This window comes from Ambystoma mexicanum, chromosome 10 (assembly GCF_040938575.1).
Source record: "Ambystoma mexicanum isolate Mex_15411 chromosome 10, UKY_AmexF1_1, whole genome shotgun sequence".
Classification (NCBI taxonomy): Eukaryota; Metazoa; Chordata; class Amphibia; order Caudata; family Ambystomatidae; genus Ambystoma; species Ambystoma mexicanum.
The window spans coordinates 470,762,996-470,777,539 of NC_090932.1; the positions used below are offsets into that span (position 1 = coordinate 470,762,996).

Consider the following 14,544-nt stretch of genomic DNA (forward strand, 5'->3'; position numbering starts at 1 on the left):
TCAAAGACCAATCAGCTGAGGAGGTGACCATGTCTACCCAGGCACAGACAGGGTCATCGGCAATGGAGGGACAGCAGACACCCAAAAGCAGGGCAGAGGCCGTACAGGCCCGGGTATCGTCATCAGCCTGGTGGGCGTACACACAAAGCAGGCACCGGGTGCTGTGGCAGCAGCAGGCATTGAGGAGCGGGCTACTAATCTCAGGGCCCATCGAAAGGGGACAGGTGTGTGATGTGAGGCAGGAGGAACACGTGAACCTCAGGGAAAGAATGCCTTCCATGTTCCCGGCGCTATGGGCAACAAATTGGAGCAGAGAGTCAGCGGGCTTGGGAGGCAAGTATTTTGTTGGCCAGGGCTGAGGTTGTGCTGTGTTGGGCAAGGCGGCAGGCTGACATCCTGGAGGCCACTTGCAGGGGAGCGTAGGTGATAGAAACACATATGCTGGAGGCCCTGCAAGCCCTTCGTGCAACAATGGAGGCCGGCCTGGGGGATGAGGACATGGAGCAGGACTCACCTCTGGTGGAGAGACTGAGCAAGATTGGGGATGAGGAGATGAACTAGCCTGCTGCTTGTGTATATAGTTATTTAGGTGTAGGTTTCCTTTATTGAATTTTTATTTTCACCAGACTTTTCGGGCATTCCTTGCCCTTTTTTTCTGTATATAGTTATTTAGGCATACGTTGTTTTTTTGTGTGAAAGTTTACATGGGTCTCATGTGTACATTTTTCTTGTACATATTTATTGAATATATATCTTAGTGTTTGATACATTCCACGCTTTGTGCATTTCATTTGTGTGTCGGCCTGTTTCTAGTTCTATTTTGAGCCAGTGCCTCTCTCCATTTCAAGTCATGTGTCTTGTTGCCTGCATGCTTGTGTATGCTAGGATGGTTGCGGATGGCAAGATGCATATGTGCCTGACATGTGGTGGTATGTCAATCCGATGAATGGGTGTGCACTGTCTATTTGGATTTACATTGACCTGTGCTGCATCACTCTGTGTTTGGCATCAATGTGGTTGGGGTAGAGGGGGGTGGGCTCACTCTGGAAGTGTTCCATGGTCCCCGTCATAGCATATTACTTTGTTATTGCTGTGTAAAACACATGCTGTGCATACACCTTCAGCAACATGTGCTATCACACAATGCCTCTCAGGTGTTGGTCAGCCTCTCGCACTGGGATGCAGTAGTGGCACATATTTCATATTCCCGAGTGGCTGCACAAATTAATAGTCTCTGTGAGTCATGCTCTCGCTGACTTCCCTACCATCACCCAAGCATGGACCGGTTATGTGATAGTTCCCTGACATGTTTTTTTCGACCCAGCTCACTCATGCTCAGGATGTTACATGCATGGCCATTGTTTGTGAATCTTGCACCAAGTTTTGGTATGTTTGCTTCTATCATGGGCACACATTCCGATACTGTGCATTGATGCCATGGCAATGTGGCATGGCCAGCATGCACATGTTTTTGCACTCACTTGTCACATGTGTATGTTGGGGGATGATTAAGGCCAGGAAAGATGTGTGAGCAGATGCTCCACTCATGGATGGAGCTCCGGTGATAGCAGTTGTTTGGATTTGCAGGATACATGTTCATGTTGCAATTCATGGTGCAGTCTCACCCTGGAGATTCAGGTGAGCAACAGACAATCATTGCAGGGTTGATGTGTCACACTGTCAGGGTACTGCCTGTGGGGGGTGTCCCTTCTGGAGGGGGTGGCCTGTGGGGGGTGTCCCTTCTGCAGGGGGCTGCCTGTGGGGTAGTGTCACAAGTGAGGGGGGCTGGAGGGTAGTGTCCAGTCTGGAGGGGGCTGCCGGTGGGTGGTGTCACAAGTGAGGAGGGATGTGGGGTGGTGTGCAGTCTGGTGAGGCTGCCTGTGCGGGATGTCCCTTCTGGAGCTTTGTGTCACAGGTGAGGGGGGTTGTGGGGCAGTGTCCAGTCTGGAGGGGGCTGCCTTTGGGTAGTGTCACAGGTAAGGGGAGGTGGGGGATGGTGTTCAGTCTGGAGGGGGTTGCCTGTGGGGGGGTGTCTCTTCTGGAGGGGGCTACCTTAGGAGGTGTCCCTACTGGTGGGGGCAGCCTGCGGGGGGTGTCCAGTCTGGAGTATGCTGCCTGTGGGTGATGTCACAAGTGAGGGGGCTAGGGAGTTGTGTCCAGTCTGGAGGGTGATGCCTGTGGGGGGTGTTCCTTCTGGCGTGGATTGCCTGTGGGGCATGTCACAGGTGAGGGGGGCTGGGGGTGGTGTCCAGTCTGGAGAGGGCTGCCTCTGGGAGGTGTCACAGGTGAGAGGGGCTGGGGTGGTGTCCAGTCTGGAGGGGGTTGCCTGTGGGGGGTGTCGCTTCTGGAGGGGGCTGCCTGTGGGGGTGTCCCTTCTGGAGGGGCAGCCTGTGTGGGGTATCCAGTCTGGAGTGGGCTGCCTGTGGGTGGTGTCACAGGTGGGGGGGTTGGGGGGGTGGTGTCCAGTATGGTGGGTGCTGCCTGTGGAAGGTGTCCCTTCTGGAGGGGGCGGCCTGTTGGTTGTGTCACAGGTGAGAGAGGCTGGTGTGGTGTCCAGTCTGGAGGGGGCGGCCTGCGGGGGGTTTCACAGGTGAGAGGGGCTGGGGGGTGGTGTCCAGTCTGGAGGGTGCTCCTTGTGGGGGGGCTTTCCTTCTGGAGGGAATTGCCTGTGGGGCGTGTCACAGGTGAGGGGGGCTGGGGGTGGTTTACCAGTCTGGAGAGGGCTGCCTGTGGGTGGTGTCACAGGTGAGAGGGGCTGGGGTGGTGTCCAGTCTGGAGGGGGCTGCCTGTGGGGTGTGTCCCTTCTGGAGGGGTAGACTGCAGGGGGTGTCACAGATGAGGGGGCTGGTGGGTGCTGTCCAGTCTGGAGGGGGTTGCCTGTGGGGGGTGTCTCTTCTGGAGGGGGCTTCATGTAAGGGGTGTCCCTTCTGGAGGGGGCAGCCTGTGTGGGGTGTCCAGTCTGGAGTGGGCTGCCTGTAGGTGGTGTCACAGGTGAGGGGGGCCTAGGGGGCTGGTGTCCAGTCTGGAGCGTGCTGCCTGTGGGAGGTGTTCCTTCTGGAGGGGACTGCCATCGGGGCATGTCACAGGTGAGGGGGCTGGGGGTGGTGTCCAGTCTGGAGGGGGCTGCCTGTGGGTGGTGTCACAGGTGAGAGGGGCTGGGGTGGTGCCCAGTACGGAGGGGGCTACCTGTGGGGGGTTTCCCTTTTGGAGGGGGCAGCCTGCGGGGGGTGTCATAGGTGAGTGGGGCTGGGGGGTGGTGTCCAGTCTGCAGGGGGCTGCCTGTGGGGGGTGTCCCTTCTGGAGGGGGTGGCCTGTGGGGGTTGTCACAGTTGAGAGGGATTGGGGTGTCATGCCTAGTCTGTGGGGGTCTGCCTGTGGGTGGTGTCACAGGTGAGTGGGCCTGGGGGTGGTGTCCTGTCTGGAGGGGGCTGCCTGTGAGGGTTGTCCCTTCTGGGGGGGTGGCCTGCGGGGGTGTCTCAGGTAATAGGGGCTAGGGGTACTGTCCAATCTGGAGGGGGCTGCCTGTGGAGGGTTTACCTTCTGGAGGGGGTGGCCTGCGGGGTGTGTCACAAGTGAAGGGGGCTAGGGAGTTGTGTCCAGTCTGGAAGGGGCTGTCTGTGGGGGTGTCCCTCCTGGAGGCGCTGCCTGTGGGGGGTGTCACCGGTGAGGGGGCTGGAGGTGGTGTGTGGACTATAGTGATTCATGTGCAGTAGGGGGGTATGTGGACAGGGTGGGTGCTGAGGATGCAGGGGGAACTCATGTTTTTTTAAGGGGTGTAGTCTAGACTTATGAGGGGGTATGTGATTTTGCTGGGTTACGGGCTAGGCTTGTGAGGGAGGGAACTTGTTTTCTCTGGGGTGCAGCCTGGGAATGTGAGGTGATGTCACGCGATTTCGCTGGGGTACGGCCTGGGCTTGCGAGAGAGGGCATGCATTTTCTCTGGGATGCGGGCGGGTTTTCAAGGTGTTGTCGTGTGATTTAGCTGGGGTACGGGCTGGGCTTGCGAGGGAGGACAAGGGTTTTCTGTGGGGTTTGGCCTGGGATTGCAAGGTGTTGTCACGCAATTTTGCTAGGGTACTGGGCCAGAGCTGTCGCGGTGGCTTGCACCGTGTTAGTCCTTTAACTTGCTTTTTGGTGTGCGTGGGGGAGTGTTGGAGCGTGTTGGGGGTGTTACTGGCGCAGCTTGTTACTTGCGCGACGGCTAGTAAAGCCTCTTGAAATCCATGAATGTGCGTGCCGAGCAAGTTTTTTTCTGCACCACGGTTCCCGTAGGGTCCTTCTCAGCAAGCGGCCCTTGTGCCATTTCTGCACCGGATTCCATCAATCGGGCCCTTGGTGTGTAAAACAAATGCAGCACTGTTTAATTGCATATGCCTTTTGCAAAGACCTATCCCTGGAACCTAAATCCAGTCCTGTAGTGCAAATTCATAAGTGTATATTCTTTTTTGCAGACAGTTTTGAAGTGAACCCAGGATGTTACCAACACTCCAATGATAAAATATATTAGCACTTCTGGATAGTAGCATCTTCTGGGTTTAATTGTTCCTTTTTGCCACTATGATCTCAGTGAAACTGGACTCCTCCAACGGCTCCACCACAAACTCAATTTGTACTGTTGATTAACTGTTAGTGTGGAAAAGAGCAGAGCGAGAGAAAGGCGAGCAAACACACTCACACACACACCTGCATACAATTTCTAAAGGGACAAACAGCTCATGGTACCAGCACCTCAGCTTATCTCACACAGTGAGATAAAGGGCTGGGCGAGTCCCAGCCTTAAAATCAAAACCAGTCATTTCCGTGACGTATACTCAACTGGCCGGTAAAAACACGTAGCCAGTACATTCAAATCAGCACTGCACACAGAACTGTAACATTCAGGAGTCAACATCGTTGAGAGAGCGGCAGGGGTGGGAGCACGCAGCGAGAATGTCGGTGACACTGTGCCAGAGTATGGGCTTCCTCGTCTCGGCCCTCGGAGGAGCCGGGATTGTGGCTGCTACTGTGATGAACCAGTGGAGCACCCAAGACCTTGCCAACAACCCAGTGACATCGGAGTATAACTCGCAAGGCCTCTGGCAATCCTGCGTGCTGGTGAGCTCTGGGTTCACTGAGTGCCGGCCCTACTACACCATCCTAGGCCTGCCAGGTAAGGGCTGACTGCTTATGATACGTCAGGGTTGGAGGTGGTCGTGTTCCTCGAGTGGAGGAGGGGTTGCTTGGGTTCGAGACAGCAATGTTGGGATCCTGGGTTGGAAGAAACAGACCTTCATTCCAAGCAGAAATGTCAGAGTTTCTAAGGAAGGGGTGGGGCTTGGACTAACCCATCACCATTGTCTTAACATCTCAAAGGCTGAGAAGCAAACTCAACAATCCAATGCCCTTTTCATACGTTTCCCTGCAGATAAGAGATATCTTTGTGTAATACAGCATGCACACAGCGCCCATTCTGCAAGTTCAAGGCTCATCACTTCCCATTATGAGGAAGAATAGGCAGTGCATGTTTTGCTTGTGCAAAGTATGATGATGATGGTGGAACGTGGAAGACTGTGAGCACTGTGCACTTAACTCTTCTGCGGGAAGTCCTTCCGGTTGCTCAGTGTGCTACATGCAGATGCTAAAAGATTCTCCGACCTCAGGGTCAGATGTTGAAATCCATGCAGGTGTTCTAAGCTTCTTTCCACGGTTGATAAAAGGAGGTCCACTGAGTTTTTTTGCAGTGGGGCAAAACTTGCTCTAGTGAAAAAACTTTGTTCTTTCATTGCATTTTTGCACCACAGCAAAGGATTGGGAAAATTGCAGAAATTGACATGGTGCAAAAATTCATTCAAAAACCATGTTTTACCCTCATAGTAATTGCACTTGCAGTGCTGAAACGTTTCTGTAATACCGCACCACATATTTTGTTATTCATTTAAATCTGCTCGCCCCTTGCTGCCAGGCTGAATTCCTGCACAGATAGATTTTTGGGTTTCATTTTTATATCATTTTTAATTGCCTACAATTTTAAGGCAGGCAATGTTGCTCAAAATGTGCAAGAAAAATATAGATGGGAAATACACTGACGGATAAAACTTACATCATCATCATCATCAAATACAATGTGTTTCCTCGTCTAAAAAGAACATTCCTGGCATTACAAATATCTTCCTTCTCGAGCTCTTCGCTCATCCGCCTCCAACTCGTTGCTTGGAGAAGCAACTGACCCTGAGGTTCAGTTGCTTCTCCAAGCAACGAGTTGGTGGTAGATCTCTCTCTTCGGCAGGGGCCTCCCTCTGGAACAGCCTGAGAAACTTGAACAACCTCCCTGAAACTTGAGGAGAACCATCTCTGGTTCCGGAAGCACCTCAAAGCCTTCCTCTTTGCTTCTGGTTTCTCTCCCCCTCTCCCCTGCTGATATCCTGGCTGAAACTGCACTGGTTACCTGGCCGCCGTTTCTGATCTGCACCCAGGCCCTGCCAGTTGCACACCTGCACTGCCTCCCCAGCAACCCCCACACCTGGGGACTGTTATTCTGTATCCCTACAGTCCCCTTACCAGTACTTATGTCTGCTCTTACCTTGCACTTGCCACGATCTGATGGCCATTTTTTTTATTTTTTCTTATCTTATTATTCTACTATCCCATGTACTGCACTTCCCCCCTCCCTTGCCCCACGCTCTTTTCCCTTTCCCCCTGCCCATGCACTTGCGCAATCTGAATGACACCTGGCCTAGTAAGATCGTTGTCTCTCTTACACCTGTTCCCCCTCCCTTGCCTCGTCGCGCCTCAAAACACTTGTGTATAGGCGCGTTATAAATGCCATATCATATCATTCACTGCTTGAACATTTCCTAGAGGAAGTAGAGTGCAGACCTCGGAATTTGGGGAGGAAAGAGTGTTGTGCTTCTTTGGGTTGTGTTTCAGAATGCTATCAATAACTGGCTGAAGAGCAAGCTCTCAGATGGGGAGGGGTAGTTGAGGGAATGAGGAGCGGCAGGGCTTTTGGTTGTGGGTTCATTTAGAAGAGCCAGGTTGTGAGCCCTTGTCTTGATAACAAGAATGCAACCAATGGATCTTGCTGGAGTGCAATGCATAATGTAGCTGCTAACCATGAAAACATTGGACCACATGGGGTTGCGCTTTAATCCCAGGTATGGACAGCAGAACCCCGGTCGGTTCTTGGCATTGATTCCAGGCTAATTTAAGGCACTGGGTGTAGAAATTAGAGTGGGATTAAAAGTATTGCCTATTCTATTAAAAGGAGAATTTGCCGAGCAAATGTTCAGTCTCAGGGGGGTTCTGTTATTCACAGGCAGATTGGAAAAAGTCCTGGTAAAAATGGTATAGCATGTCCACCTCAATTTTCCCACTCGTGGGACAAATGTGGCAGCCTTATTCCATTGCGGATGTTCATGCTGGAGGTAATGCTATGGATTCCTCTTGAAATTACCACTTGTAATATAAGAGGGATTCCATGGGAATCGATTATAAATGCCTGCTGCAATTGCTAATCGGGGAAGGCATTTATACCTTTCCACCAATGTAGTGGAAAAATAAAGAGAAAAGGTGATTTTGCATTTGTTTTGCTCTTCAGTTTTTAATTACATGGTGGAAAAGTGGACAATTGCACCAACGGGTCCTTTTGCACTTAAGTGCAAATGAAGATTGGTGAATGAGTGTGCTGGTGGGTCTGAGAGTGGATGAAAGGTGTTATTGCAGAAATTCAAATGTCAGCACCATTGGTGAGTAGAGAACATTGTCCGCTTACCCCTTAAAAATAAAACAACACATTGAGAAAGGGGACTTCACACAAATTATGTGGGCAATAAGTTATGGAAATTCACCTATTCAACATAAACGCTGTGAATGGTGTGCCAGGCCTAGCAATAGAGACAATAGTCATCCAATTGAGACAATGCCAGAAATCGCCCTTTTGGATTGGTCACTCCTGGAAAGGTTTTCATTTCTACTACCAACGGCCTATTGCGCTCTGAAACACTTGTGTACGAGCGCGATACAAATAAAATATCATATCATATCACCAGATCGCATTATCCTCATTGAGAAATGCAATTAAGTCAACTGATACCAAATACAGGGGGCACAGAATTTTAGGGTGAATTTCAACGTGTTCCGGCACATTTGGTCCTAATTTAGAAAACACAAGCATTTTTCATTTGACCAAAAAAAATAGACTATTGCAAATTAGATTGTTTATAAATTGGAAAATATTTTTAAATAATTCCATGTAGATTACATTGCAAACATCCATATATTCACTACTTATTTTAGAGATAACAAAGCCACTATTCTGCCTTTCTATGCAGATGTGACTAGAGGTTCCAACAAGTAATTCATCATTTGAACAGAAAATTGCTCCACTGTACCCCAATTTCTCAAACTCAATTTGGCATTGAACGGCCGATGGCTTCAGAGCTTGCTTCAAATGCATCACGGCTAGCGAAAAGTACGAACAATGATCTTACTCAGTACACAATGGTACTTTCTTCTGCTTCGGACAATTGCTGTAATACCTGTTATTGCGGTAAACCTTTGTTAACAAAACTATGAACCATATGTGTGTAAAGGTTGAACCTATGCCGAAGGTTGCAAGATCTACCAATACACATTGGGGCGGTCTGTGGCCGTTGTTTATCAGACAAATGTTGGCCTTGTGTTTTCTATTATAAAACACCTTTCTGTAAGGTATTACCCACACTGATCGGAGAAAATTGACTGTATGGGGAATTGACCGAATTTCAATGGTCCTAATTGACCTTCTGCACAATTGTCCTTTTATATAAATATATATATACATTGGGTTGGTTTTTGTTAATTAAATTATGTAAAGTGAATGGGTGGGGTGTTGCGGGGGGTTTTGGTTTGGGTGGGGCGGCTGCGAGGGGTTGCCCTCCGCATGTATGTCCAAATTGACCCTTGAAATTAGGACAATTCTCCTGCAAGCAATTCTCCCGTGAGCAATTCTCATTCGGTCAATTCGTATACAACCTTCTGTACTTTTCCCACAGTGAAATATAACGAGCATCGCCTGTTACGGGATTAAATGTTATCCATTGACCTCTGGGCAGAATATTCACTGCTCACATTTCAGTGTAGAACAAAATAATTGAAAAACGAGGTTGCCTATAATATATATTTGAGAAAAAAAAGGGAACTGGTTTCATGTTTGGAAAAGGGGATAATGGTTTATTTGGTGCTTTGGTGGGCTAGGGGGCTCATGGGGAGTTTGAGAGGGGTCCCCCACATGTTGCTGTTGCACTGAATTTAAAAAACGGTGACAATTTAAAAATGAAACATTCTGCACTGGAAAAATGAGAGGTAAAAATCACATGAAACGCATTAAAAATATTGCTGGGGGCAAATCACAGAATCTGTCATGGGGAAACACAAAGGGAATTGAGATCTGTATTACAGAAACGTTGCTCCAGTGCAATTAGCACTAGTGAAAACATTTCACCATTGCAAACATTGAAAACATATTTTAGTGCGTTTGTGCACTAGGCCAACAAAGTATGACTAGGGCAAACATTGCGCTGATGCAAACATGCATTTCAAGAAATTTTTTTTTGCACTAGGGTCATTTTTGTCCTAGTGCTAGTTGTTCATCCACCAGTGCACAGGTTCTGTAATACGGCCCAAAATATTATTTAGCATGAGGCCAAAATTCTCGCAAAAATGTGTGTTTGGTGCAAAGGTTTTTGACTATGGGATTGGCTAGTCATTCTGATTGCTTGTTTTCAGCACCTTACAAGAATAGCATTCATGCACGTTTCACTAACAAAGTCATCTTTACACATTTTCTTTGAGGGCAACATCAGTGGGAGGATATTTTTATCCTCACTGACGTACTGCTGTCATCTTGTCTTGAGAATTCCAGAACTGCAATGAGGCCAGCAGCTTGACTTTAAATCCAAGGTGATCAGAAGACAGCTGCTGTCCCTCCTGTGGTTTCACGTGGGGACAGTGTCCTCCAGCTATTGTATGGTGGGATTAGGGGGAGAGCCTATAGTTGTGTGCCTAAATTGAGCTGTACATTGCTCTAGGTCGGATGGTTGGATAGATTTATTAACTTATTTAGGATTGTGTAATTGCCTTGACAAGTAGGAATATTAATACTGTTGATGTGATTGTTTGAAACTGTAGGATTGTATTAACAAATCCTTAAATTATATATATATATATATATATATATATATATATATATATATATATATATATATATATATATATATATATAATGAGGGCAAATTCCCACCTTTTCAACCTGTGGTCCCACGATTTCTACAAATATCCCAAAGGGATTCAGCACTTTATTCACATTCAGAAAGCGATCTAAAGTGGCTATATATGTGGGCAATGCCAACAATGTAAAATCACACGTCATCTTTGTTGCATTCCGTAGAATCCTGATATCATGAATTCCTTGTGGAACAATTGTTGGTTGCCTGTACATACATGTGGTCCTTGCTTGTGAGAATATCAGAGTTAGCTACAGTATCAGCTGGGAGGCTGGAGCTGGAATGTGATAATTACCAAATGTACTGAATTGTGGGACCCTTCGGTGGTCTCTTCTGGCGCCTCTGTCTGCTACTTGCTGATGCCATGAAGCTAATGCTCATAGGCGAACAAGTGACACCTCTTCCCCTGAGTGCTCTCCTCGGCCTCACTAAATATCTGCAGCTGGCGTCACGCAAACTGGCGGCCCTCCTCATGGTCCTGGCCCGGAGACGAGTAGCAATGTCATGGGGTCGCAGCCCACTCCCCAAGATAGAGGACTGGAAAAAAGATGTCACATATTGTCAAGACATGGACACTGAATTTATTAGAACGCTACCATTGCATGCACGTCCCCCCGATATATGGGGACCATACATAATATATTTACTGAACAGCGCTGAGTCCTCGGATTCGGAAATCCTTGGTACCAAAATTGAACAAGCCAGAGAGACAATGTAACGTGGCAGTTCTCAGGTTAATATTCAATGAACTCAACCAAAGGGAGGAGTCCGAATACAACTCTGGGGATGCGATGGGAGGGAGGCGGCAGGACACTGGGGCTTATGGTTGGCATGGCGAGAGGTGCACCCTGTTGGTGCAATGTTTTCTTTTTTGCTTATTGTTTTATTGATGTATGAAAATTAAAAAAATAAAGTAAATAAAAAAATGAAGCTAATGCTTGCGCGCTCTGTGTACTGTTTTTATTATAGCCACAGGCACTGACAGAAGATAAGGACTCCCAGAAGTGTCTTGCTCTGGGTAATGCAATGACACAGACATAACGTAGGATCCAATTCTGTCTTTGAATTCATATACTTTTATTGTGCCAGTGACCTGCTATGGCCTTTTAGAATGTCTTTTGTCTCCTCCATGCTCGCTAGGAGCCGCCTCCATGTGCTCACAAACCTTTTTGTGGAGCACCTCCTCAAATTACTCCACATGATTCACCAATGACTTACCTCGAGATATTTTACTCTAGAACTGCACCGCTGAAGACATGCTTGCTTTGTTTAATGCAATTATACTCCAAGACATGCAAAGGGTTTTGTTGTGTCTCCCCTCCCGTTCATCTCTTCTGGTATATAAATACACAACACGTTGCCTCTCTCCTTGTAGACCCTACAAGTTAGACCTTGCACCTTCATGTACCGCCCTGTCCCCTGTCTTCATGCACTCTCCTGAATTGTAAACAATACGCCTAATAGGCTCCGAATAGTTGTTTGTTCTATGGTTCCATCTGAGGTTTCCATTGACATTTACCAACCATGAGAGGAAAATCTGCACGTTTTATTATGATGTCTTCATAACTCCCCAATGGCATCACATGACACAACTATGCAGTTACCTGTTAGGTGCTGGCACGCAGCGGTAGTGAATAGTTGACTATGTTCTACAAATTTGTCATGCTATTCTGTATGCGCGTTATGTTAATGGCCACTTGCCAAGTATGAACGTTCCACACATTTACCATTCTGCAATTGTCGTATTGGCATTTATATTGCAATGATGGACGATAGAATAAAGATAGCCATGGCACTGCCCCATGACATTGCATCATCCAAAGTCAATATTAACCATCAACTATACATTTTGCCCCTTGTTATGCGATAGCACATCCTTAAAAATATGTGATTCCAAACACCTTTGACCACAATCTGAAAGCACATGGCATGTACGTATGGATCCGATTGGGTGCCCACACAAACTCACACTTGATAGGAAACATGCCCCAGAGGACTGCGTCTCCCCATACTTTGCACCTCCAATAAATCTTAGATGCTCACTCGCGCACAGAGACGATCTGAACACATCCACGCTTTAGCAATAGCAACATTGCTCCCTCCATCTGCTGCCCCAACTTTCCACCCAAGACGAGTATTATCCATTCCATTTCATGGGGGTCTTTAAGCGCCGAGGAGTAATTCCAAAAGGCAGTAGAGACTGTATGTCATATTCAACACGTGTGAGTGTGTGTGTGAGAAAGAGAGATAGAGAGACAGAGGTTTAACAAAGTCAAGTATCTGCTGTAGAAGGAGGCCATTTTGGCACTGAGATCTTACTCTGTAAACTGAAGATTGTGCACAGCAGTTCTCTTTAGCAGGCCAACACATCAAACAATTTAACCATTTATTAGCCTTGGTGAACAGGTGGTGCTTAGGCGCCACCTCCATGCTGATATTATCGCATTGGAGTAAAGCCAGTAGGTAGGTGACATGCGAGGAGGGACACACAGCTTGTGGATTTTGTTTGGTTATTTAGCCATCCATTGACTGCCCTTGGGCAGGCTAATCCCTATAGCCATTACCAGACACTACCTGCCCTGCCAACCCAAAACACATCCACCTGGGATGTCTTTGAGCTAGCTGTATCGAGCGCTAACATAACAAGCTGGTTTGCCGTTTTTTTTTTCTAAGTGGTCTGCTGACAGTGCATGGCCTAATTGCATTTGTAAATGTGCTACCTGTGTGAAAAAATATCTTCGCCAACTGGCTCTTCAGCTACTAGATTTATATCTCTCAAATGCACTTCAGAACAGTTAAAAACAAGCTGTGGCAAAGCCAACCATTCGGCTAGTATGCCCAAGTAATCACACTATATGTTATGGCAATATTGTAATGTTATGGTATGCCAGAAAATGCCTTATCCCATAGCTACACAAAGCCCGAAACTGTTGGTTTTGCCAATATATGTTATCAGTAGTTTTATGCAACTTATTAACCAGCTGAAACAAATTAATTTTAAGTCTAATGTTTGCAATGTCAGCCATGTATAATTACTGTAAGTTGTTAGCAGGCATAGTGCATGCAAGTAACAGTAGGATGTATGGTTTTAAATACAATTGCATTTGTGATGTGTTTAAAACTGTCCTCATGTTTTTCTGGCAACAACACAGCTCTAAAAGTAACATAGGTCATGCCTTATCGTTTCTGATATCTATGGCATTTCTAACTTTTCTCCAGGCCATTAAGTGCAAACAAGGCAAGAATTGCATGAAAAGATAAGACTTTGCCATAGAAATGAAAATGCTTGTGGAAAATAGCTATCTTGGCTTTTGTATGAAGATATAACAAAAGTGGCGCCCTTTACCTGCCCCAGTCAATTAAAGCAATAATAAACCTTCCTTTCACAATCCAAACATGGTTGCCGTTTTTTGCTCATGAGATTACATTTGTGTTTTCAGTTGGAAACGTTCATAGCAAAATTAAAAGAGATCTTGTCTTTTCAAAGGAGTGGGGTCTGTGCTAAAACAAAGTGTTTGCACAGAACGTTTTCATTTGGAACATGCATGCAAATTCACCCATTAAAAAATGTGTTTAATATTCCACCAGGTGACCAACTCATACGTTTAGTGGTGCAAAATATAATGTTTTGTATGATATCAGCCATTTACCCTTTTAAAAGCACATCTTCGTTTGCATAACGCACAAGGAGACTAAAAGAATATCTGGCCAACATTTTATAGACAAAATATGGCTCAGCAGGCACATTATTCTCTGTCACTAGATTAATGGCATGTAACAAGAAGACAGAGCAAACGTGTGTGCCCCTGGAAGTCCTTGCTTTTGATGCATGATATGTTTTTTCCACTCTATTTATTTCCCCCGCCCCCAGTGCCTCGAGCCTAAATCTACTTCTCTTCCAAGTCTGGTGTTAGAAGGTTCTTTTGATTTGTTTGCTGGATTTTCTCTGCTGTTTGGTGTTCAACACGGTTGCATTTCTACAACCTCTCTTACAAATGCTGAGTTTTTTTATGCCAGTCCTAGATTTCACCTTTTGCTATCTATTTGCATACGAAATTGTCGGTGTGTGTTTTGTCTTTCTATAGTTCCATTGATCAACAAATCATTGATTCTTTTTACAGGATCGATGAAATGAGAAACACAAATAATTTCCCAAATTCTGATTGGCCCAAAAACAAAGTAGTTCACGATTTTCAGAAGTGTGTGCCGAAATGCTGGGTGGTCCTTTAATTGGAAACAGTGCTGAATTTTTTGCACCTACCAATTTCTTGCCTCGCCTCTAAGGCTGAACATTAAACCTTTT

General features: G+C 46.8%; 1 protein-coding gene across 1 annotated transcript in view; it reads left to right on the plus strand.

The window, feature by feature from the left end:
- The first annotated feature begins 4,858 nt into the window (after nucleotides 1–4,858).
- Nucleotides 4,859–14,544, plus strand: part of CLDN18 (claudin 18) — an 89,657-nt gene continuing 79,971 nt past the window's right edge. The window contains exon 1 of the mRNA XM_069618035.1: nucleotides 4,859–5,149. Coding sequence (XP_069474136.1) covers nucleotides 4,930–5,149 — 220 coding nt within the window. The 5' untranslated portion in view covers nucleotides 4,859–4,929. The remainder of the gene's footprint in view (nucleotides 5,150–14,544) is intronic.